This window comes from Capra hircus, chromosome 20 (genome assembly GCF_001704415.2).
Source record: "Capra hircus breed San Clemente chromosome 20, ASM170441v1, whole genome shotgun sequence".
Classification (NCBI taxonomy): Eukaryota; Metazoa; Chordata; class Mammalia; order Artiodactyla; family Bovidae; genus Capra; species Capra hircus.
Genome location: NC_030827.1, coordinates 31,274,941 through 31,298,542, shown reverse-complemented (window position 1 = coordinate 31,298,542; position 23,602 = coordinate 31,274,941). Strand labels below are relative to the sequence as shown.

At 39.6% G+C, this 23,602-nt stretch overlaps 1 protein-coding gene and 1 long non-coding RNA gene across 5 annotated transcripts in view; one reads left to right on the top strand and one right to left on the bottom strand.

Moving 5' to 3' along the window:
- The window catches only part of C20H5orf34 (chromosome 20 C5orf34 homolog), a 32,429-nt gene extending 10,855 nt beyond the window's left edge, over positions 1–21,574 (bottom strand). Inside the window, exons 1-6 of one of the 4 annotated variants that reach the window (XM_018065515.1) lie at positions 21,118–21,574; positions 17,426–17,714; positions 17,183–17,272; positions 13,393–14,036; positions 9,783–9,884; positions 5,429–5,552 (exon numbers count right to left, since the gene is read on the bottom strand). In XM_018065515.1, the coding sequence (XP_017921004.1) occupies positions 5,429–5,552; positions 9,783–9,884; positions 13,393–14,036; positions 17,183–17,272; positions 17,426–17,714; positions 21,118–21,179 (1,311 nt within the window). In that variant the 5' untranslated portion in view covers positions 21,180–21,574. The remainder of the gene's footprint in view (positions 1–5,428; positions 5,553–9,782; positions 9,885–13,392; positions 14,037–17,182; positions 17,273–17,425; positions 17,715–21,117) is intronic. The other 3 variants (XM_018065517.1, XM_018065516.1, XM_018065518.1) reach the window with 3 other exon arrangements.
- Positions 21,676–22,267, top strand: LOC106503313. Its single transcript, XR_001296967.2, has 3 exons — positions 21,676–21,736; positions 21,952–22,124; positions 22,222–22,267. It is a non-coding gene; the product is annotated as an uncharacterized LOC106503313 (long non-coding RNA).

Genomic DNA, 23,602 nt, shown 5'->3' with positions numbered 1-23,602 from the left:
CAAGGCAAGCAGTTATTTTAACTTAATCAAAAGCCCATAAAAGGTAAATTTTAAAGGTATTTTATGATGCTTTTATACTTTCCCAATTTTTTTAAAGTCTAAAATTCCTATCAAAAGTCATCCTATATAAAAATTATAGTCTAACAGCCTATAACTTACTGCTCAATTTAAATCTTGGCTATACTCAAATTAACAAACTAATTTCCCTGTGCATTAATAGGAAACCTATATAAGTACGCTTTTCTCTTTAGATATACCCAAAAGGCTACTGTATAAGCTTACAGAACTATTTTAATTGAATGAATATATCATTTTAAGTCATTAAAATTTTTTTTTAATTTATTCAGTTGAACCAGGTCTTTCTCACTGCAGGCAGGACCTTTAGCTGCAGCATGTGTGATCTAGTTCCCTGACCAGGGATCCAACTGCACTGGGAGCACAGGAGTCTTAGCTTCTGGACCACCAGAGAAGTTCCCATTTTGTTGTATTTTATTAATGGAAGAACAACTGCCAGTTTGTGTTAGATAATAAGATAATATTATTATTTACAGGCTCAACTTCTTGAATTAGAAAAAAAATGTTTTTTGTTATTCCTCTGAATAAATAAATATCACAACAGCAACAAGTAATATTTATTAAACAGATACTATGCGCTGGGTGCTATGCTATGTAGTTTGCAAAGGATCATCTCATTTACTCCTCAAAAAAATCATGAGATATGAACCTAATGCTGGAGGGTGAAGTAGCAGTAGAGATCTGAACTAAACTACAAGAGAATGTAGCTCATACTTTACTATCAGTGAGAGAAGATGGGCTTTGAAGTCAGACAGAGCTGGATTCATTTCACAGGTGTGCCACTCACTAAACTACAGTGATGGGCAGGTTAGACAAACTTTTGTAAGCCTCAGTGCCCACAACCTATGAAACAGGAATACTACCTACAATCCAGATTGTCCCAAGGATTAATGAAATAATGCGTTTACAAGGCACCTGGGACAGAATTTAGTCTACAGTAGGTAGTCAAAAAACAGTCTCTCCTCGTTTATCCTGGCCTATAGACTCGAGTATCTAAGTCTCTACTGGATATCACAAATAATTTTCAGCTTCAACATATCAAAAATGAAATTACCTTCACTTCAAAACCTGCATTTTTTCCCCTGCTTCTTGGTTTTCATTATAATCTCAATAGTTTTATACTTAATGGTGGTCTGCCTGGCTAGAATGGAGCTCCATGAAGGCAGGGGCTTTATCTGTTGGCTGACTTCAGTGTGTGCTGTGCTTAGTCGCTCAGCCATGTCTGACTCTTTGTGACCCCTTGGATTGCAGCCCACCAGGCTCCTCTGACCATGGGGAGTCTCCAGGCAAGAATACTGGAGTGGGTTTCCATGCCCTCCTTCATGGGATCTTCCCAACCTCAGCATCTATTAGCACAGTGTGCTAAGTCACACGGTAGGCACTCAAAATATCGCCCTTCAATTGTTTATGTTTTTTTCTGTTGGATATTGAGTCCCTTGAAGGTGCTTATCTTTCCTACTGCTCTATTTCATTAATTCTAAAATGCTTACTTTTCACAATTTAACCTCTCGGAAATAAAGACACATCTTATGAGTTTCTTACAACTGCTATCATGAAGATGGGAACGAGATATAACAGAATTTAAATCTCTTATGGACATCTCTTGGTAAGACCAAAAAGTGCCATCATCAATACACTTTAGGTTTAACAAGTTTTTGATTTAATCTAGTTCCTGGTACCCATACTCATTGATTAATTCAATAACTTGGCATTATTTTCAACTCCCTCCTCATCCCCAATATCCCATCAGTCCTTAATATTTCTTGGGTCCATTCTTATCTTTCCATTCTCATGACCACTGTCTGGCCCTCGCACTGTCTTGTCTATACTACTACAAATGTCTTCCAGCTGGTTCTGTATCTTGAAGTGCACTTCTTCCTCACCTCATCTTCCTCTGAAAACAACTAACAAAAACAGTATGTCACTTCCCTACTTAAATCCTTCAGAGGCTCTCTAAAAGCAATGCCCCATTTATGAACTGGCTCACCTTAGGGTCTAATCCCTTCTCTGGACATTTCCCCTACTATCCTACCTCTGTTTTAGTCTACTACAACCTACCACAGCATTTCATTTCTTTCAATACACAATACTCGCCCCCAGACTCTTGCCTCCACTTAAATGACATTTATCTACCATTCTATGCACTAGCAAAATAGTGTGTTGAACAAGACAAGGGTTACCTCTAGGTGGGTAAGTTAGTAAACAAACATCAATCAATATGAAAATGTCACAAAGTACTAAATGCCCCAAGAAGAAAAAAGAGGAAGGTACCCTGATAGGGAATTTTAGGCATAGCTCTGATAGGGAGTGTTAGGAGTAGCTTCTTTAATTTGGACAGTCAAGAAAAGCCTCCTTAAGGTGCCACTTAAATAGAAATTCTAATGACAAGAAGCCAGCCAGCCGGAACTAAGCAAAGACAGTGTTCCCTTAGCTATATGCTCCTCAAACTCTGCCCTCTTTTGCATAACTTCTCCTTTAGAATGATAAACCCTGGCTTAGCAGAGACTTCCTCCAGAATGCTTTTCTGGAACCTTGGAAACTGGTCAGGTACCCCTCCTTATGTGGTCACAAAGCACCAAGGTTTTATCTCTATGGAAGCACTTACACTGTGAGTCCCTGTCAATCTTTCCTCTTTAATTTTTTAATTATATAAGCAATGATACATTACTATTTTTTGGGAGGGGGAGAGGGAAAGAGTTAAAAAATATAAAATTTAAGTCCCTCCTGCCTTCTCCCTCACAAAATCCCAGACTCCTCACTAAAAGTAACCACTTCAGTTTTTTTTTTTAATCTGCCCAGACCTTTCCCTGTGCACTTACACAGGTGTTATATACAGTAATATAACTGGGTTTGGAGTTTGGTTTTTGTTCTTTAGGCAAGAGATATCATAGTATATATATATATTTTTTCTTTTTGGCCACTCCACATGGCTTGTGGGATCTTAGTTCCCTGATCACCAGGGATTAAACCCTGGTCCACAGCAGTGAAAGCACAATCTTAACCACTGGACCACCAGGGAATTCCCTGTACATATTCTTATGTAACTTTTTTTTTTTTTCACTCAACAGCGTCTTGGAGATCTTTCGATTCTGTCTCTCTATGCATCTACATCTTCCTCATTCCTTTAAACTGTCTTGTGGCATTCCCACCATCTGCCAACCATAGCTTAGTTCACTATTTTCCTACTGACAAACATTTAGATAGCTTCCAGTGTTCTGCTACTACAAACAAGACCACAATTCACATCTTTGGCCATGCTTCTCTGTATATGTGTGCTAATATTTTTCTAGGATAGATGTCTAAGAAGAATTTCCAGCCAATTTCACTTAATACTGTCAAGTTGGCCCTCATGAAGGCTGTAAATTGACTGATGAGAGCACCCCTTTCCACACACCCTTGCTGGCAGTAGATATTATCAACCTTTTGACAATTTGATGAGTGAAAAATGTTATATCATTATCTTAGTTTGCATTACTTTGATGCAAGTAGTAAAGCTGAACATGTTTTCAAATACTATGAGTTACAAAGCACAACCGTTCTTATTCTTTACTCATTTTCTATTAGGTTTTTTTTTTGGTCTTATACTAAGCCTTTTAATCCATCTGGAATTTATTTTGGAGTGTGTGTTCAAGTAAGGAACAAACAATTTTACTCCAAAAGGAAAGCCAGCTGTTTCTAGATCTTTTCACTCAAGTAGACAGAGAAGAGTGAATGTGTTGTATACAGGGGTCTCAGATGTGAACCCAAAGCAGTCCATCACAAAGGCACAACTTGTCTAGAAGTTCTCTTTTATCCCCAAAACACATGCTGCTATTCCATGATACATTTGCTTCATTATAAAAATTATCAGCACCCCCCCATGATACCTCTGAGTAAAACTGAAGCTCCAGGAAGATATTCTGCATTTATCTTGTAGTTTTTTGAACTCTGATAGATGGAAGTCAGCAGGGTAGATATTTATGCGTACCACTCTATTTGCCTGTTAATTATCTTATGCACTACATGTGTACATACGCACACACACACATACACTACTGGTCATGCTTTCAACTCATCTGCCCGTCTGCCTACTGACTGACTACTAGACTGTGGGCTCTTGAGGACAGGAGCTCTTTGTCTCTACCCAGTACTTAGAAGTATCCTGCCTTTGAAAATTCAATTAGTATTTACTGAATAAATAAATACTTTCCTATAAATAGACTTCAGGAGGGAATCTGCTCTAATATAGAGTAAAATATTTATGAATGAAATGATTTGAGGTATTTACTTAAAAATAAACAGGGAGTAGAAGGGGCAGCAGGAAGTACAGATGGAACATGCTGGGTAATGGGTCATGAAGGTCAGTTATACTTCTCTTTCTACTTTTGTATATATTTGAAATTTTCCCTAGTTAAAAAAAAAAAAAAATCTGCTCAAGTTTTAAGTCTTCTCCCTAGCAATCTAACCACTCAAATACTCCACTCTGTAAGTACAGAAAACATATTGTATTCCATCCTGCAAAGCAAAGCTGTGTGATACTATGGTGACCCTTATAAAAGGGTGGATTTCAAGTGTCAGAATGGGAACAAGTAAATTTAGATTATTAACAAAATTTCCACATGATTATATTTTGGCCTGATATATTAAATATATGATGCTGTGTTTTAGTGTTTTCAATGTCAGAACAATTCTGTTCAACTTTCTAATGGTATATGAAGATTTAAGAGTTAAGAAGTGTTTTAAGTACTTCTGGTGGGGGAAAAAAAGAATGTGCTTCTTAATGTCCAAATATTAATTCCAAGAAGTATCTGTCCATCTGTCCTAAGCTGTGTCCAACTATTTGCAACCCCATGGACTGCAGCCCACCAAGCTCTTCTATCCATGGGATTCTCCAGGCAAGAATAATGGAATGGGTTACCATTTCCTTCTCCAGGGGATCTTCCTGACCCAGGGATCGAACCTGCCTCTCTTGTGTCTCCTGCACTGGCAGATGGGTTCTTTACCACTAGTACCATCTGGGGAGCCCTCAAAGAAGTATACTGATTCAAATACCACTAGTTTCAGTGTTTCAGTGACTAAGCAGCAAGCAGCAGCATGACAAAAGAATTACTGGTAGTAAAATTATATTAATTCTCTAGACTAAGAAGTAGTAGCAAGAAATGCTGTAGAAGATCAAAGTTCCCATGTATATATTCAGAATTATTTGGAAACAGCTATCTATCAAAAATCTTCTTGGACCTCCCTGGAGGTCCAGTGATTAAGACCCCTTGTTTCCACTGCAGGGGGCATGGGTTCCTGTTTGGGGAAGTTTCCCATGCACACACTGTGGCCAAAAAGAGAAAAAAAATTCTTATTGATCTTATTGTCAACATACCTCTTCTGATTCTTTTCGAATGGAATAATATGTAAAATAGTTCCCCAAATAAGCTCCTTCTGATTTGAAAACAGATCCATCTCCAGGATAAATCTCTATTGAGTTCATATGTTTATGGGTTAGTCTAGGGAAAAGAAATAATCATTAAAAAAATTTTTTTTTCTTATTGAGATTAAAACATACATGAAGGCAATTTATAGAAGTCAGGCCTCTTGTCTTATCATCCTGGTGTCCCACTGACAGTCATAGTGGCTGGCACAGTAAAGTCACCAAAGCAATGCCTACTGCATAGGAGTTAAATATGACAACTCCAGAACCTAAAAATAATATTCTGTAATAACGAAACTAGTAGAATCAATACCTGATTAATCAGATTAGCTATGTGTAAATGGAGCCACCCTAAAAGAAGGTGACTGACTGTACCTGGAGCAGCTGGGTACAATAAAGGTATTGGGTATATAATGCATAAAAACTCGAGCCAAGTCAATTTACTGAAGCATGTATAAAGAATATATTATCATAAGTGGGTGGGTTTAGGTCCCATTTGTTTATTTTTATTTCCATTACTCTAGAAGGTGGATCCAAAAAGATATTGCTGTGATTTACATCAAGAGTTTTCTGCCTATATTTTCCTCTAGGAGTTTTATAGTATATGGTCTTACATTTAGGTCTTTCAATTCATTTTGAGTTATTTTGTATACAGTGTTAGAGAATGTTCTAATTTCATTCTTTTACATGTTTTTTAGCACCATTTCTTGAAGAGGCTGTCTCTTCCATTGCATAGTCTTGCCTTTTTTGTCGTAGATTAATTCACCATAGATGCTTAAGTTCATTTCTGGGTTTTCTATGTGTTCTAGTGATCTATGTGTCTGTTTTTGTCAGTATCATACTGCTTTGATTATTGTAGCTTTGTGGTATAGTCTGAAGTAAGGAAGCCTGATTCCTCCAGTTCTGTTTTTCTTTCTCAAGATTGTTTTGGCGATTTGGTGTCTTTTGTATTTCCATACAAATTTAAAAATTATTTGTTCTAGTTCTGTGAAAAATGCCATTGTTAATTTGATAGGGATTGAAAGTCAAAGAGGAGAGTGAAACAGTTCGCTTAAAGCTCTACATTCAGAAAACGAAGATCATGGTATCTGGTCCCATCACTTCATGGGAAATAGATGGGAAACAGTGGAAACAGTGTCAGACTTTATTTTTTTGGGCTACAAAATCACTGCAGATGCTGACTGCAGCCATGAAATTAAAAGACGCTTACTCCTTGGAAGGAAAGTTATGACCAACCTAGATAGCATATTGAAAAGCAGAGACATTACTTTGCCAACAAAGGTCCATCTAGTCAAGGCTATGGTTTTTCCTGTGGTCATGTATGGATGTGAGAGTTGGACTGTAAAGAAAGCTGAGTGCTGAAGAATTCTGTGGTGTTGGAGAAGACTCTTGAGAGTCCATTGGACTGCAAGGAGATCCAACCAGTCCATTCTGAAGGAGATCAGCCCTGGGATTTCTTTGGAAAGAATGATGCTAAAGCTGAAACTCCAGTACTTTGGCCACCTCATGTGAAGAGTTGACTCACTTGAAAAGACTCTGATGCTGGGAGGGGTTGGGGGCAGGAGAAGAAGGGGATGACAGAGGATGAGATGGCTGGCTGGCATCACCGACTCGATGGATGTGAGTCTGAGTGAACTCCGGGAGTTGGTGATGGACAGGGAGGCATGGCATGCTGCGATTCATGGGGTCGCAAAGAGTCGGACATGACTGAGCCACTGAACTGAACTGAACTGACACTGAATCTGTAGATTGTCTTGGGTAGTATAGACATTTTAATAATGTTGATTTTTTAAATCTAAGAACATGTTTGTGTCATCTTCAAATTCTTCAAAGACACATTCAGTGTCTTAATAGTTTTCAGAGTACAGGTCTTTTGTATCCTTCAGTTCAGTTCAGTTGCTCAGTCGTGTCTGACTCTTTGCGACACCATGAATCACAGCACGCCAGGCCTCCCTGTCCATCACCAACTCCCAGAGTTCACTCAAACTCACATCCATCGAGTCGGTGATGCCATCCAGCCATCTCATCCTCTGTCGTCCCCTTCTTCTCCTGCCCCCAATCCCTCCCAGCATCAGTCTTTTCCAATGAGTCAACTCTTTGTATGAGGTGGTCAAAGTACTGGAGTTTCAGCTTTAGCATCATTCCTTCCAAAGAAATCCCAGGACTGATGATCTTTAGAATGGACTGGTTGGATCTCCTTGTAGCCCAAGGGACTCTCAAGAGTCTTCTCCAACACCACAGTTCAAAAGCAACAATTCTTTGGCGCTCAGCTTTCTTCACAGTCCAACTGTCACATCCATACATGACCACAGGAAAAACCATAGCCTTGACTAGACGGACCTTTGTTGGATAAGTAATGTCTCTGCTTTTCAATATGCTATCTAGGTTGGTAAGCGTCTTTTAATTTCATGGCTGCAGTCACCATCTTCAGTGATTTTGGAGCCCCCCAAAATAAAGTCTGACACTGTTTCCACTGTTTCCCCATCTATTTCCCATGAAGTGATGGGACTTAGGTAGGTTTATTCCTAGGTTTATTCTTTTTGATGTGATGGTAAATGGGATTGTTTCCTTAACTTCTCTAAATGAAATTTCTCTAATCCTAATTAAACATAAAAGGTTTGCAGAGCAAAGGAAATCATAAACAAAGTGAAAAGATAACCTATGGACTGGGAGAAAATATTTGAAAATGATGCTACTGACAAGGGATTAATTTCCAAAATATACTAACAGTTTATGCAGCTCAATATATAAAAAAATAATAACCCAGTCAAAAATGGGCAGAAGATCTAAGTAGACATTTCTCCAGAGAAGACATACAGATGGCCAAGAAGCACATGAAAAAATGCTCAAGATTGCAAATTATTAAAGAAATGCAAAACTATAATGAGATATTACCTCATAGCAGTCAGAATGACCATTATTTAAAAAATGACCACAAATAACAAATGTTGGCAAGGATGTGGAGAAAAGGAACCCTTATACAATGTTGGTGGAAATGTAAATTGGTATAGCCATTATGCAGAACAGTATAGTGGTTCCTTCAAAAACTAAAAGTAGAGTTACCATATGATACAACAATCCCACTCCTGGGCACATGTCCCAGGAGTAAAGATAAACACACCCCAATGTTCAATGCAACACTATTACAATAGCCAAAACATGGAAGCAACCTAAAAGTCCATCTACAGATGAATGGATAAAGATGTGATCTACCTATCTGTCTATGTATATACAATGAAAAAGAATGAAATATTGCCATTTGCAGCAACATGGACGGACCTAGAGATTATCATACTAAGTGACATAAGTCAGAGAAAGACAAATACCATATTTTTTTCACTTGTATGTGAAATCTGAAAAAAAAAAAAGATAAAAAGATACAAAGGGACTTATTTATGAAACAGAAATAGACCCACAGACATAGAAAACAAATTTATGGTTACCAAAGGGGAAAGAATCAAGGGGGTGGATAAATTAGGAGTTTAGGACTAATAGATACAAACTACTATAATAAAATGGATAACCAACAGGGACCTATTGTATAGCACAGGGAACTACACCTAGTATTTTGCAATAAACTATAAGGGAAAAGAATGTGAAAAAGAAAAAGAATATATACATATGTATACTGAATCACTTTACAGTACATCTGAAACTAATGTAACATTGTAAACCAACAGCACTTCAATAGAATTATTTTAATAAATTTTTTTTAAGAGAGAAGGGGGTGGGTTTTCATGCAGGAAAACAACCCAAAGAAAAAAATTTCACAAATTTCTTCTAGCATTATTTACAGAAGTGAAACTCTGAATCTAGCCAACACTAAGTACTCCAGTCACTAGAGGTATACTTTGTTGTAGAATAGGGATAATTCTATAGAATAGTTTAGATACAGAGGAGATGGTCAGTGAATATTTGCTGCACGAATGATGTCTAAAATCTCTCCTGGGCTAGTGAACTTCTTCCCTAATTCCATGCTCAACAGGCAACCCTCTGATATGTCTAAGATGACAAGGTCCCCTTTTCTTAAAAGGGGTATCCTAAATAACTGGCAAAACATTTCATTCTCAAGCAAAACGAATCCCTCACTGGCTTTGGTGCTGTCACAAAAATCTTGTGATCGTGGTTAATGTGAGTCAGTCACAAAGCCCCTAGGTGCACTATGAGACCTGAAAAAGATTGGGCCAACACAGGAAAACAGTGGTCCTGGCAACACTGTATCCTCTTGGGGGAGTCCATCTCGGAGGCTAGTTCTATACCCTCTGTGATATTGCTAAATAGTTCCAAATTAACACAAGAGTCTTACCTATAGGTAACACCCTTGTACCAAACCACTTTGACTAGTTCATGGTAGGAATATTCTTCTTCACCGAACTGTTTCTGTGAAAGTGAATCAGAAAAGTTCCACCTGTTAAGGACAAAAATCCAAACTATTAACTCTGGCTGCTTGATAGAATTACCTTTCAGTTCAGTTCAATTCAGTCGCTCAGTCACATCTGACTCTTTGTGATCCCATGAATCACAGCACACCAGGCCTCCCTGTCCATCACCAACTCCCGGAGTTCACTCAAACTCACGTCCATCGAATCGGTGATGGATGCCATCCAGCCATCTCATCCTCTGTCGTCCCCTTACCTTTAGAAGTCAACAAAACAGTGCTGCTGTAAGACTTATTTCTTGCTTATATTAGATTTAAAAAAAAGTAAAAATACAAAAGTACCTTAATGAAATTTAAAACTACAGTTGACCCTTGAATAACATGGGAGTGGGGGCACTGACCCTAGTTGTAGGGAAAGAGCAAATTAGCCAAGATGGCGCGGTCAGGCTCTCTCACCCCATGGCCTCTTGCTCTTGTGCCATTTTGTAAATAATGATTATGTAACAGCTGAGATCATTTATAATGCTGTGCATCAGGCGGTACTTGCTTTGTCACGGGTTACTCTGTGCCACATGCCTGTGTGAGCTCCACCATGAAAGCCCCGGCTGCTGCTGGACCAGGGTTACGCTGGAGTGGCATTCACGGTCATGTCATATGAGGTTACGTTATGCCTGTGTTATGGCTACTATGGTTATGTTATGGCTGCTACTCCGGCTGCCGCAACAGCCAGGAGCGATGCTGTGTCACGCCAGCCAGGAGAGAATAACGTGTCTGCAGTTTGTTCCTACAGCTCCTCAAGTCTTCTTCCAGTCTCTTAGCTCACGCCTTGCCTACCCTGGGTTCAGCAAACAGTGTGAAGAACAAGACAGCTGGTGCTGTGAATGGGATCAGCGATACACCAGTGCAGTAAGAAACCAAGTACTATTATCTCTGTTTCAAAGACAAAGGAGCTGATAAATGACTCACCCATGGGTAGGAAGCTGAAACACTTTGGCTAAAATCAGGACTCAAACCCTAGTTCTGCTAATTCCACAAACTGTGATCTCTAGTCAAACACAAACTCTCCCCCATATTTAGTAATTTAAAGATGTAAAAAAAAAATGCAGGTACTATATTTATTGAAAAAATCTGCATATAAGCGGACTCACATAGTTCAAATCTGTGTTGTCCAAGAGTCAACTGTAATCTTATTTTTCCAGATATTTTCTTAGTATTTTTAATAATCTCACTATTGAATCTCAGCATAAATACATGTTAAGTTTCACTAACCTTAAAAATTTAGAATTCAAACAATAAATATTTACTGAAATACTTATGGTGGGCCAGATACTGTGCTACACACACTGTGGATATTACACTCAAGAAAGCAGACATGGTCCCTGCCCTCAGTGGAGAATTTTATCTAGCTCAGATATTAAACAGTAGATACTGAACATCAAGAAAGAACTGCTGGATGCTGTGGGTTGTATGGGCTTCCCTGATGGCTCAGCAGCAAAGAATCTACCTATAATGCAAGAGACCCAGGAGATGTGGGTTTGACCCCTGGGTTGGGAAGATCCCCTGAAGGAGGAAATGGCAACCACTGCAGTATTCTTGCCTGGGAAATCCCATGGACAAAGGAGCCTGGTGGGCTATACACCAAATGGTCTCAAGAGTCAGACACAAGTGAGCACACACACACACTTTGGGCTTCTCTGGTGGTTCAGTGGTAAAGAATCTGCCTGCTATACAGGAGATGCGGGTTCAGTCCCCGGGTCAGGAAGATCCCCTGGAGAAGGAAATGGAAACCCACTCCAGTATTCCTGTCTGGGAAATCCCATGGACAGAGGAGCCTGGTGGGCTACAGTCCGTGGGGTCACAAGAGTCAGACACGACCTAGTGACTAAACCACCACCATGTACTGTATATAGTCTAGTCCTATCTAAGAAATAAGGCTTATGCTAAGACCTGGAAATGAGCATAAGCTAGTGAGCTTAGAGAGAGAAAGGGAGTGTTCCAGGCACAGGAAAGAGCAGGTGGTAAAAGAAAGCTTGGGCAAGCATTTGAGGGATGGTGAGAAATTCAGTTTAGGGATTTCCCTGGTGGTTCAGTGGCTAGGACATCATGCTGCCAATTCAGGGACCTGGATTCAATCCCTGGTAAGGGAACTAGATCCCATATGCTGCCAACTAAAAAGATTCAGTAAGCCACAACTAAGACCCAGCACAGCCAAACATACACACACATTAAAATCCAGTTTAGTATAGAGAGAGCAAGGGCAAGAGTGGTGAGGATTACAGATCCAGGAATGGACCAGATAATGGGAAGCCTGTTAAGTCTTGTTTAAGGATAATCAAGTTATTGAGAAATTATTCATTTAGAAGCGTTAATCTCTTCTCATGTATACTAACAATACTGGAATTCCCAATTCTAACTAGATAATCATGACAAGCCTAAAAATAAGTCCTGGACTTTGTTTTTCAGTAACAAATAAGTACTCAGAAAAGGACCTGAGATCATATCCCAATTCTATAAGCACCAGCTGTGAGACTTTGGTTGGGTTAACATTTCCATGTCTCAAGTTTCTCTACAGTGTGGGGGGTGATAATAGTACTTACCTCAAGGGTTGACTATGAGGATGAAATAGCTAAAGTATAACTGCACATCACACAAAGTAGTGGTTTGTGCTGGCTATTATCATTATTACCATACTACTTACACAGAGTTCATGTTAAAAATCTGTAACCATTAGGTTATTCATCTCTTAGTGATGGTAAAATGTCTGTTCCTAGCCATCCAGAAGTCTCTCCATGTTTATCCCTTTTGAAATGGACATATTCATGTATGCTGCACACGTGCTAAGCCACTTCAGTGTGTCTGACTCTGCGTAACCCTATGGGCCACAGCCTGCCAGGCTCCTCTGTCCATGGGATTCTCCAGGCAAGAATACTGGAGTAGGCTGCCACCTTCTCCTCCAGGGGATCTCCCCGACCCAGGTATTGAACCTGCATCTCTTATGTCACCTTCACTGGTAGGCAGGGTTTTTACCACTAGTGCCGCCAGGGAAACCCAGACATATTTACACAGAGTTAACCAAAGACAAGGGTATTCTCTGAGGCTATATATGAACAAGGAACCCATGATCACAAACTTGTCAGGTCCATGCTCTAGCAACAGAAGTAACAGGGTCCACTGAGCAGCAGCTGACATGTCTTAGAGCTGGTTCCCACAGAACTGTGTGCCATCACTTACTGCACTTTATCAAAATTTTTGGTGACAAGGATCCTTACTAGACTCTAAGCTCCTAGAGAGCACAGACTCTGTCTTAGTCATCTCTACAGTCTCTGTGCTTAACAAAGTACCTAGTGTAGTATATAAAGGAAGAAACATAAGTAACACATTAGCTAGGGACATTATTTCCTATCTGTTATAAGCAAAGTTTAAGATCAACTGAATTTTCTTTATGCATGGTATCAGATGATTTAGATAGATAAATGATCCTTAGGTGAGGTCTGGTTTTGACAAAAGTATTAGGACAAATAAGTCATTCTTCCATTACCTGTGCAAGTGTGGGGCAGGACAGCTCAGTAACAGGGCCCTAGGAAGAACAGAAACTTCTTTTCCTTGTTCCTCAGAAACATCAGAAGTTAACATTCTCTTCTGGGTGATATCTGCATCAATTCCAGACATACTGCTGATTTTATTATGAAAACGAAGTGCTAAAGACAAAGGGTATTTCCATTCCTCCGGACAGGAGGCCACAGACCAGCACTGCTTTACCCATGTGTATACACATGTGTCCTTCATACGAGGTGAAGACAGCACCTCCCTCCGTTTGGCTCCATTCACACAACTCTTCTCTGAATGTTCTTTGGATTTCATGATCTGATGATAAAGTTCATTTTCTTTATTCTTCAGTCTCTGTCCTGATAAACTTCCATGTGTACAGATTTTTCCAGTTTTTTCAACCTGTTTGTCCTTTTTGCCTTTATTATTTTTTTCAGACATTTCTATAGACGAGTCTGGCTGCTGGCTTACTTTACACAAAAAATGTACTGTAAACTCATGCTGAGATTTGGGCAGGCAAAGGTATGCGTGACCATCTAAAGATGATATCCTCACAGTGCCACTCTGCATACACGTCATGCCATCATCAGTGTCAAGACCGGGCCATCTCACTTCTGAGACATCAATCAAGATATGCTGAGACGAGGGGAAAAAAAGGAATGGTATTTTTTGTTAACAGTACACGTTTTCCATCATTTGATACTCAACATATTATGGAAGAAAGCTCTTAAAAGTTTTGTCCTAACCACAATGAGGTACCACTTCACACCAGTCAGAATGGCTGTGATCCAAAAATCTGCAAGCAATAAATGCTGGAGAGGGTGTGGAGAAAAGGGAACCCTCCTACACTGTTGGTGGGAATGCAAACTAGTACAGCCACTATGGAGAACAGTGTGGAGATTCCTTAAAAAATTGCAAATAGAACTACCTTATGACCCAGCAATCCCACTGCTGGGCATACATACTGAGGAAACCAGAATTGAAAGAGACACATGTACCCCAATGTTCATCGCAGCACTGTTTATAATAGCCAGGACATGGAAACAACCTAGATGTCCATCAGCAGATGAATGGATAAGAAAGCTGTGGTACATATACACAATGGAGTATTACTCAGCCGTTAAAAAGAATTCATTTGAATCAGTTCTGATGAGATGGATGAAACTGGAGCCAATTATACAGAGTGAAGTAAGCCAGAAAGAAAAACACCAATACAGTATACTAACACATATATATGGAATTTAGGAAGATGGCAATGATGACCCTGTATGCAAGACAGGAAAAAAGATACAGATGTGTATAACGGACTTTTGGACTCAGAGGGAGAGGGAGAGGGAGAGGGTGGGATGATTTGGTAGAATGGGAATTCTAACATGTATACTGTCATGTAAGAATTGAATCGCCAGTCCATGTCTGACGTAGGGTGCAGCATGCTTGGGGCTGGTGCATGGGGATGACCCAGAGAGATGTTGTGGGGAGGGAGGTGGGAGGGGGGTTCATGTTTGGGAACGCATGTAAGAATTAAAGATTTTAAAATTAAAAAAAAAAAAAAAAAGTTTTGTCCTTTACCATTTAGAAAGAATGAAAAATGTCAGTCTATATATGGTTTTCCAGAGAACATTTGATATTATTATCTCTCTCAGAAAAGTAGAGACAAAACACACACACACACTGACAAATAGGACAGAAAAGAAAAAGAAAAATCATCTTGATTATTTTTAATGGCAAACATATTCTGATTTAAAGTGTACAATGCATGAGAGATAAATAGATTTGCAGCCCTTCCCAAAAAGTCTACTCTGAAAAAAGAATATAAATGAGAGAAGACCAGCACAACTGTATGAAAAAGCAACCATACCATAAATGGTATGGAACTAGCACAAAAATCATCAACAGAACAATTTAGAGAATAAAGAAACAGACTCAAACATATCATAAAATGTTATATATGGTAACATAAGGTTTTCAGAACAAGGGGGTAAAGGGAGAATTAAGTATTTAACAAATGGTACTGAAATTATTCAATAGCATTGGAAAATGCTATCTCAAACAATTATCACATGGACTAAATAGGATAACATGTATTAAGGTACTTGTCCTACAGAGGTACATCACACACTAAAGTAAATTCCAGGTGCCTTAAAAGGTAACATAAAAAAAAAAATCAAATTGCTCAAAGGTAAACTGCTCCAAACCAACAGCAAACAGATTTGCAATAGGTAACAGAGCCTGCTGCATCTTTTCATATAAGATAAAAACAGTGAGTGTCATATAACAGTCTTTTAATCAGTTAAGCTTGCCAAATCACACATTTCATCTTCCATTTATATAAAACCTTAAAACTTACAAAAGCCTTGTAAATTTACAACACTGTCTGTGTGTACAAATGTTAGTGTGCTAAAATTAAGGGTAGTAATCACGTCATTTGCAGCAACATGGATGCAACTAGAGATTGTCATACTAAGTTAAGTAAGCCAGACACAGAAAGACAAATACCATATGATAGCACTTACATGTGGAATCTAAATTGTGGCACAAATGAACCTATTTACAAAACAGAAACAGACTCACAGACACAGAGATCAGATTTGGTGAGGGAGTTGGGGAGAGATGGACTGACTGGGAATTTGAGGTTGGTGGATGCAAACTATTACATTAGAATGGATAAACAATGGATACAGCATAGCACGGGGAACCATAGCCAGTCTGCTGAGATAAGCCATAATGGAACAAAACATTTTAAAAGTGTATATACGTGTAAAACTGAGTTATTTTGCTGTACAGCGGAGACAGCAGAGACTAACACAACATTGTAAATCAACTATACTTCAATTAAATATAAAAAAAGCAAGGCCAGTATTCATTGATGGCAAAGCTGCTTTATAAGGATGATCAGTTAAGATGACTGTTTTTTCTAGAATTAGACTATCTAATGCAGCATCAGCAGCAAGCTATGTAGTTTCAGTGAATTATTACTCAAAAGATATAGTGGAAAAATGGCCCTGTAAACAAAGTTACTGGCTTACAATTTTTGACTCCTTTGCCATAAGACAATGTAATAGAAAATTACTCAGCAGGCAAGCAAGCATCATGTCTACAGCAGAAAGTGGTTAAGAGCCACAGTCTTCAGAGTCAGACAGACTGGGTTCAGATCCTGACTTTGCCATTTAGAAAAATTTCATGGACAAATTAGGTAAACAGTCTGATATTTAGTTCTCTCATCTGTAAAAAGGGGCTGGTAGTAGTCAATATACCTGTTCTGATTGTTTGAACATCCATTTTGATTAGCAGATACCCATGCCATACTGAAGCTATTAAAATTTTTCTATATCATTCCCAGAACTTGGCACATAGTAACCCCTCAAAAAATGATGGTTACTATTACTCCTAAAAGTTGAAAATAGAATAAAAGAATAAAACACGTATACCGATAAGTAATTACACATCTCTCCTACACATTAACTACACATAAGCTACTGAAAATGACCACATAATTTAATTTTGATACCTTTGAGAATCAGAAAATCACCAATCTATAAAGTTCTGAGTATAATCCTCTGATACAAAAAAGAGAAAAGGGAAAAAAGGCACAGAGGTACACTATGTAACTTCTGCGTCTCAAGGAACAAAATATCAGTTGAAAATATCAGTCTGTTGAAATGTACAGGCCTATGCATTGGATAGCAACATGTCTATGCTCAGTGACATGAAGAAAAAAACCTAAATATTAAACTACCTGTTTGTAATCACTTGTCCTCAAATATTTGTTTAAAAAATATTACCGTTTTCATTTCAGAAGGTATGATGCTTTCAGATAAAAAAGGACAGGTAGCAAAAGAATTACGAAAATCGAGGGCTCGTTGTAACTGCTCCTACAAAACAAAAACACAAAGTAATTTTAAAAAATGACTTGAAAATCAATTTAGAATGACAGTAATCCAGAATACTAGCCACTTTCTATATTCTGGACACCTCAACAATATTTTAGTATGAAAAAGAGTAGTTTTTGTGTCATCTTTACTTACTCGGTAAGCGCTAATCACAAAGTGTGTCCTTTGGCGAATTCTTTCTGGCTGTTGTAAAGGATGTGCTGAAACAGGAGGTGCCTTTTCGAATAAAAATTCAGAGCCACAGGGAGAAAGCTGCAGTCTGGAGCCATCAACATATTGCACTTGCACTGAATCATCTTCATAAAGTACCATTTGCACTTCAGCTGCCATTACTGTGACTGTGGATAAAATGTCCTTCCAAGGCAGAGGCTGAAGGAAACAGCAAATACGGTAGCACCAATAGTTCTCTTCACGTACAAAAGTTCTATCAAAATAAATGGATGAACATAAGCACAACACACTGCCACTGAGCTTACTTTTTTGGATGAAAAGTGATGATCTTACCCTGACCTGACCTGACTGCCTTGATTAATCCTGAGGGCTTTACCTCAGCAGTGTGGGAAGATAATCGAGAGGGAGAAGACAGCCCACCAAGTTATAACTGCCCTTATCATTTTAGTAGCTTTACTTCTGAAGTTTAACTTCTGAAAATTGGATGCTCAGGATCTCACTTCAAATAACAAGCAAATTCCATCTTTGCAAAAAGAATACAGTAAATCAGAGACTTCCCTGGTGCTCCAGTGGCTAAGACTTCATGCTCTCAATGCAGGGGTCCCGGGTTTGATCCCTGGTCAGGAAACTAGATCCCACATGCTGCAATTAAGACCTGGGGCAGTCAAATAAATAAATAAACATTTTTTAAAAAGAAGAAAAATGTAGCAAATTATTTGTAGTACATGTAAATGGCAGGCCAAAAGTAACTATTTGGCCCACTTGAAAATAACACCTGGATTCCTACCACTAACTAGGGCTTCCCTGGTGACTCAGAGGTTAAAGCGTCTGCCTCTAATGCGGAGAGACCTGGGTTCGATCCCTGGGTCGGGAAGATCCCCTAGAGGAGGAAATGGTAACCCACTCCAGTATTCTTGCCTGGAGAATCCCATGGACAGAGAAGCCTGGTGGCTACAGTCCACCGGGTCGCAGAGTCGGACACAACTAAGCGACTTAACTAACTTTAGCCTGGCATTATGGAAGTAGCTCCATGTCACAACTCAGAAAGCTAACTAATCACCTAGTGAATTAGATTCATCTTATTCACTGAATTCAATTTCCTCTTCTTTACCTCTAAACTGTCTCTGAATTTCCACCTATGCTTTCCACATAGGTATGATGGAAGGGGAATGAAAGGGTTGGGTTCCATTCACACTCTATCAGTTCCTAGCTATAAATCTCAGGTTGGTTGTTTCCTTATTTGTAAAATGGGGGTAGTAACAGGATTGCTGTGAGGATTAAATGAGACAACATATGTAACAGTGCCAGTAGTGTGAATGCTGCTTTGCAGGAGCTCAATAAATTTTATAACTCTTTCTAAAACTAACTGCATCCCCTACTAGGACATTATCTCCTTCTGTTAACCAGGTGATCAAGTTTCACCTGACCAAAAAAAAAAAAAAAAAATAGTAACTTTCCATAGATACCACTTTCCCCAGCTTACCTCTGTTTCCTACCAATAAACTTCTCAGGTGTAGTATTCACTCAGTGTCAACTTTGTCTTTTTTTTTTTTTTTGGCCGAGCTTCGAGGCATGCAAGATCTCAGTTCACTGACGAGAGATCCAACCTAAGCCCCCTGCATTGGGAACATGTGTCTTAATCACTGGACTGCCAGGCAAGTCCCAGCGTCCACTTTCTCTCCCAACAATCTTCAGTGCATTGCAATCCAGCTTTCTCTGTCACCTCACTACCGAAATTGTTTCACAATGGTCACCAGTATCTTCCTACACCCAATGACTTCAGTCTTCATCCTACTTAACTAGCCAATATGTGACGGTGTTTTCGGTCTGTCTTTGCACCAAACTCTCTTCTTCTGCCTTTTATGTAAAAGGGGTGGGGGTGCCATGGTTCGCCCCCATCCCCGCCTCTATATCTGTTCTTCTTAATAGTTTAACCATTGCTCTTCTTCACCATTCTCTTAAATCAAGGGATTCATTAACACCTGACCTTAGTTAGTCCCATTTTCTCTCTTCTTACTAGATACACTTATGTTGTTTTTATGCCCACCCTTAAAAGACTTTTATGCCTTTAAAAAAAATCTTACCCATTTCACTGTATGTAATTAGCTACATATGATATAGCCTACAATCTTTGGCAGAGTATGTCAATATATAAATATTAAACCACATGGTCTCTCCTGAGGAAGTTCACACAACTTTAATCATTCTCTTTCTCTGGAGAACTTCCAAATCTACCTGACCTCTCTTCAGAGCATCCAGCTGCCTCCAGGAGCTCTCTCCATGTCCTGGTTCCACAGATAAATCAAACTCAACATCACTTCCACTCAAGGAAGACTTCTGTTAATACCCTCGAATTCACTTTCATTCTTAAGGCCAATCTACAAACAGTAGCTAGAAGGACCTTGTAACATAAAAATGAGATTTAACCTCTTCTGACTTAAAGCCAACATTTGCACTTAGAATAAAATCCAGATTCTTAACCACAGCCTATAAAAGCCATACAATCTGCACCTATCTACTTCTTCAATGTCTTCTCCTAACTCTCTCCTTCTTCAGGACACTTTAGCTACACTGGCTTTTTAAATGTTTTTTTAGGAAGTTGTAACACATCTCAGAACCTTTGCACTGTTCTTTTTGCCTACCATGCACTTTCCCCAACTCATCACATCTTTGGCACCATTAATATCTCAGCACAAATATCTAACTTCCTCAAAGGCCTAACCTGACCAGTTAAAAGTTGTTCCCAACCATGACATTTTATCCATTTCATCATTTTTCTTCATAACATCTATTACTAAAAAAATGGGTTCTATTTATGTACTTGCTTTTTGTCTTTTTTCATGGGACCTCCCTGGTGGCTCAGATGATAAAGAATGATAAAGGAGAACCGGGTTCGATCCCAGGGTCATGGACAAAAACTCAAGGAGAGCAGGGACTTCATCTTTCTTACTCACCGTATCCCTGGCATCTAAAACAATATTTGGCCAATAATAATAAGGGCACAATAACTATTTAATCATAAATATATAAGCAATATATAAGAATATATAAGTAAATTTTAAAATTCTTGCTTCTCCTGAATTTGCAATTTGAGTCAATGGCATCTCAATTTGACTTCTTAGTGTTTCCCTTCACATCCTTGTGACAAGCCCTGTTGATTTTGTATGTCTCTCCCATAAATCTGGCTCTTACTTTTCTACTTCTGGTCAACTTTTCCCTCCACTCCTGTAAACTGTCTGGGACCTTTTCCCAGTTTTCCGCCTCTCCAATCCATTTCCAGTATTCCCCTCATTGGTAATCTTCCACAACCCAGACCATACCAACCACTTTACATCACTTGTTTACATACTTGTTAACTGGCAATAAATACTCATAGCATTAAACATATTTAAATTGCGGCTATATGTATCCTATATACATACGAGGTCCACTTGCTATTTCAGAAAAAACAGGTGCAGATACACAGTCGAAAAATATATTTTTCTCATACCAACTGGAAAAAGGCCTCTATCTTAAGCCAAGAATTTTTTCCAACAGCTTATTCTGGTATAATTGTTACTTAGATTATTTAAATAATCAAGCAGACACAAGAAACAGTGAGAATATCTTAAGTTCTTGCCATCATTAATGATAATAATAATCTGGCTCCAACCTACATTTCCAGCGTCTTGTCTACTTTGATCAAAAATTTTGTTCTCGACATTAACAGGAACTTCATCAAACGCCTATCTACAGAAAAACCTCATACAATCAACGTCTTCGACTCACACAGCAAGCAGTTCTGAGCTTTAAAGTCGTGGAAACGAGACCAGTCAATGGCCCTTGTGCTTTAGTTTGCCAAATACTCGGAGTAGCAGCTTGTGCTCCTGCCTACGACGCTTCTCGTGGAGTATTTCTTGAATTTGACAAGTTACCAGCAAGTGATGTTTCTCGATGAAAGAAAAGTCATAACCGAGAGGAGTTAAGGCTACAGGGAAGAGGTCTGGCGGTCTCTCGTCAAGTCCGAGTAGCCAGGGACAGCGGCAGCTGCGACCGCGAAGACAAACCGGAGGCAAACGGTCGAAATTCAAACCTTCCCGCACCCTAGGAAACTCGCCAGTTTTACAAAGGAAGACCGGAAGTCCAGACCTAACTGAGCCCTCCTCTCGCAAAGCAGGGCGGGATCGGAAGTAGGGGAGGCAGGGGCTCTCAGTACGGAAGTTAGTCGTCTACTCTCCAGTTTTTACTTCCGGCACCCGCCCAAGGAATCGGCCAGACCTGGTTGTGATAAAGCTGGTGAGGACGAGCATTTGGATGCTCTAGCCGAGATAGCTACAGATTTGGAATTTAGTGGAGTGATACTCTTTAAATGATCTAAACAATTATACGTCAGTAAAGCGGTTTAAAAAAAAAAAAAAACTTGACCGTAGAGACGTCTGCTTTCCTAGTTTGATGTCAGAAAATGTCGCTCAACTGTTTCTTTGCACCTTTAAAATTTCTGTTTACAACAGCAAATGGACGCGTCTGCTATATTTTATTGCCACTGAAACAAACATTTGTGGAGAGTCTACTATGTACTAGGCGTGCGCCGTGGATAAAGCAGGGGATGAGATCCAGGGTCGAGGATGGGGGCTGGAGATCAACTGGAAAGAAACAACTAGACAATAATTTAATCACAAGTTTGGTAAGTGTTCCTAAAATAAAATACAGAGGTCTGTGAGAGTTTTATGTGTGCGAGTCACTCAGTCGTGTCCCACTCTTTGTGACCCCGTGGACTGTAGGGCTCCAGGCTCCTGTCAGTGAAATTCTCCAGGCAAGAATACTGAAGTGGGTTGCCATTGCCTTCACCAGAGGATCTTCCCCACCCAGGGATCGAGCCAGAGTCTCTGCATTGCCGGTGGATTCTTTACCGTCTGAGGCACCAGGGAAGCCCTGCTGCTGCTGCTGCTGCTGCTAAGTCACTTCAGTCGTGTCCGACTCGGTGTGACCCCATAGACGGCAGCCCACCAGGCTCTGCCGTCCCTGGGATTCTCCAGGCAAGAACACTGGAGTGGGTTGCCATTTCCTTCTCCCTGGTGAGAGTTTATAGTGGGCAACCTAAACCGCGGTTCCCTGGTGGCTCAGCTGGTAAAGAATCTGCCTGCAATTCGAGAATCTTCCTGGGTTGGGAAGATCCCCTGGAGAAGGGAATGGCTACCCACTCAGGTATTCTGGTCTGGAGAATTCCAGGGAATGTATATAATCTGTGACGTCGCAGGGCTGGAAACCACTGAGCAACTTTCACTTTAATCCAGGCTGAGGAAATATTTCCACTGAAATCCAAAAAGTAAAAGTGAAGTCCGACTCTGCGACCCGTGGACTGTAGCCCACTAAGCTCCTCCGTCCATGGGATTCTCCAGGCAAGAATACTGGAGTGGGTTGCCATTTCCTTCTCCAGGGGATCTTCTCCACCCAGGGATCGAACCCAGGTCTCCCACATTGCAGGCAGACGCTTTAACCTCTGCACCACCAGGGAAGCAGCTAAATACAGTAGAGGGGGAAAGTGTTTCAAGGTGAGATTATGGCATATGTTAAGGCCCTGAGGCCCAAAGGAAAAATCTGGCCTCTCTCTTAAAAGTATTGAAAGAAAGCCAGTTTGTTCTAAGTATGCTTAAAGAGGATAAAAAGGCTCTTCTTGGGGAAGAGAAGCTTGAAACTGGATTATAGAAATAGGCAGTGCAGGTTTATGAATTATGGACTTTATCTTAAAAGCAGTGGTAAACTACTACAAGGGCTTTAAACAAAGGTGGCAGCACTAAGGGACTGAGAAATATAACTCCTTAAATTCATCTCCATTTTAAAAAGTCTGATATGCAAATTGACTTCAGTCTTTTGTCAGGTGAAATAACCTCAGATAACCATGATCTGTAACCTCAGTTTTATTACACACTGCTAACTTAGGCCCTATCAAACCCCCATCTTTTCCCCTTCCACTGTGTAAGAACCTCCTATATATAAATTTTGTCTACTACAGAGGGGTTTTGTGGTGCTTTTTGCATTGGATTTTTTTTTTGCCAATCCAATACTTTAGAAAAATTCCTGCAAGTGCTGAATGGAGAGTGAATTGAAGGATATGAGAACGTGTGGCTCTTTCAAAAGGCTTTTGAAAGAGCAACAGCAGAG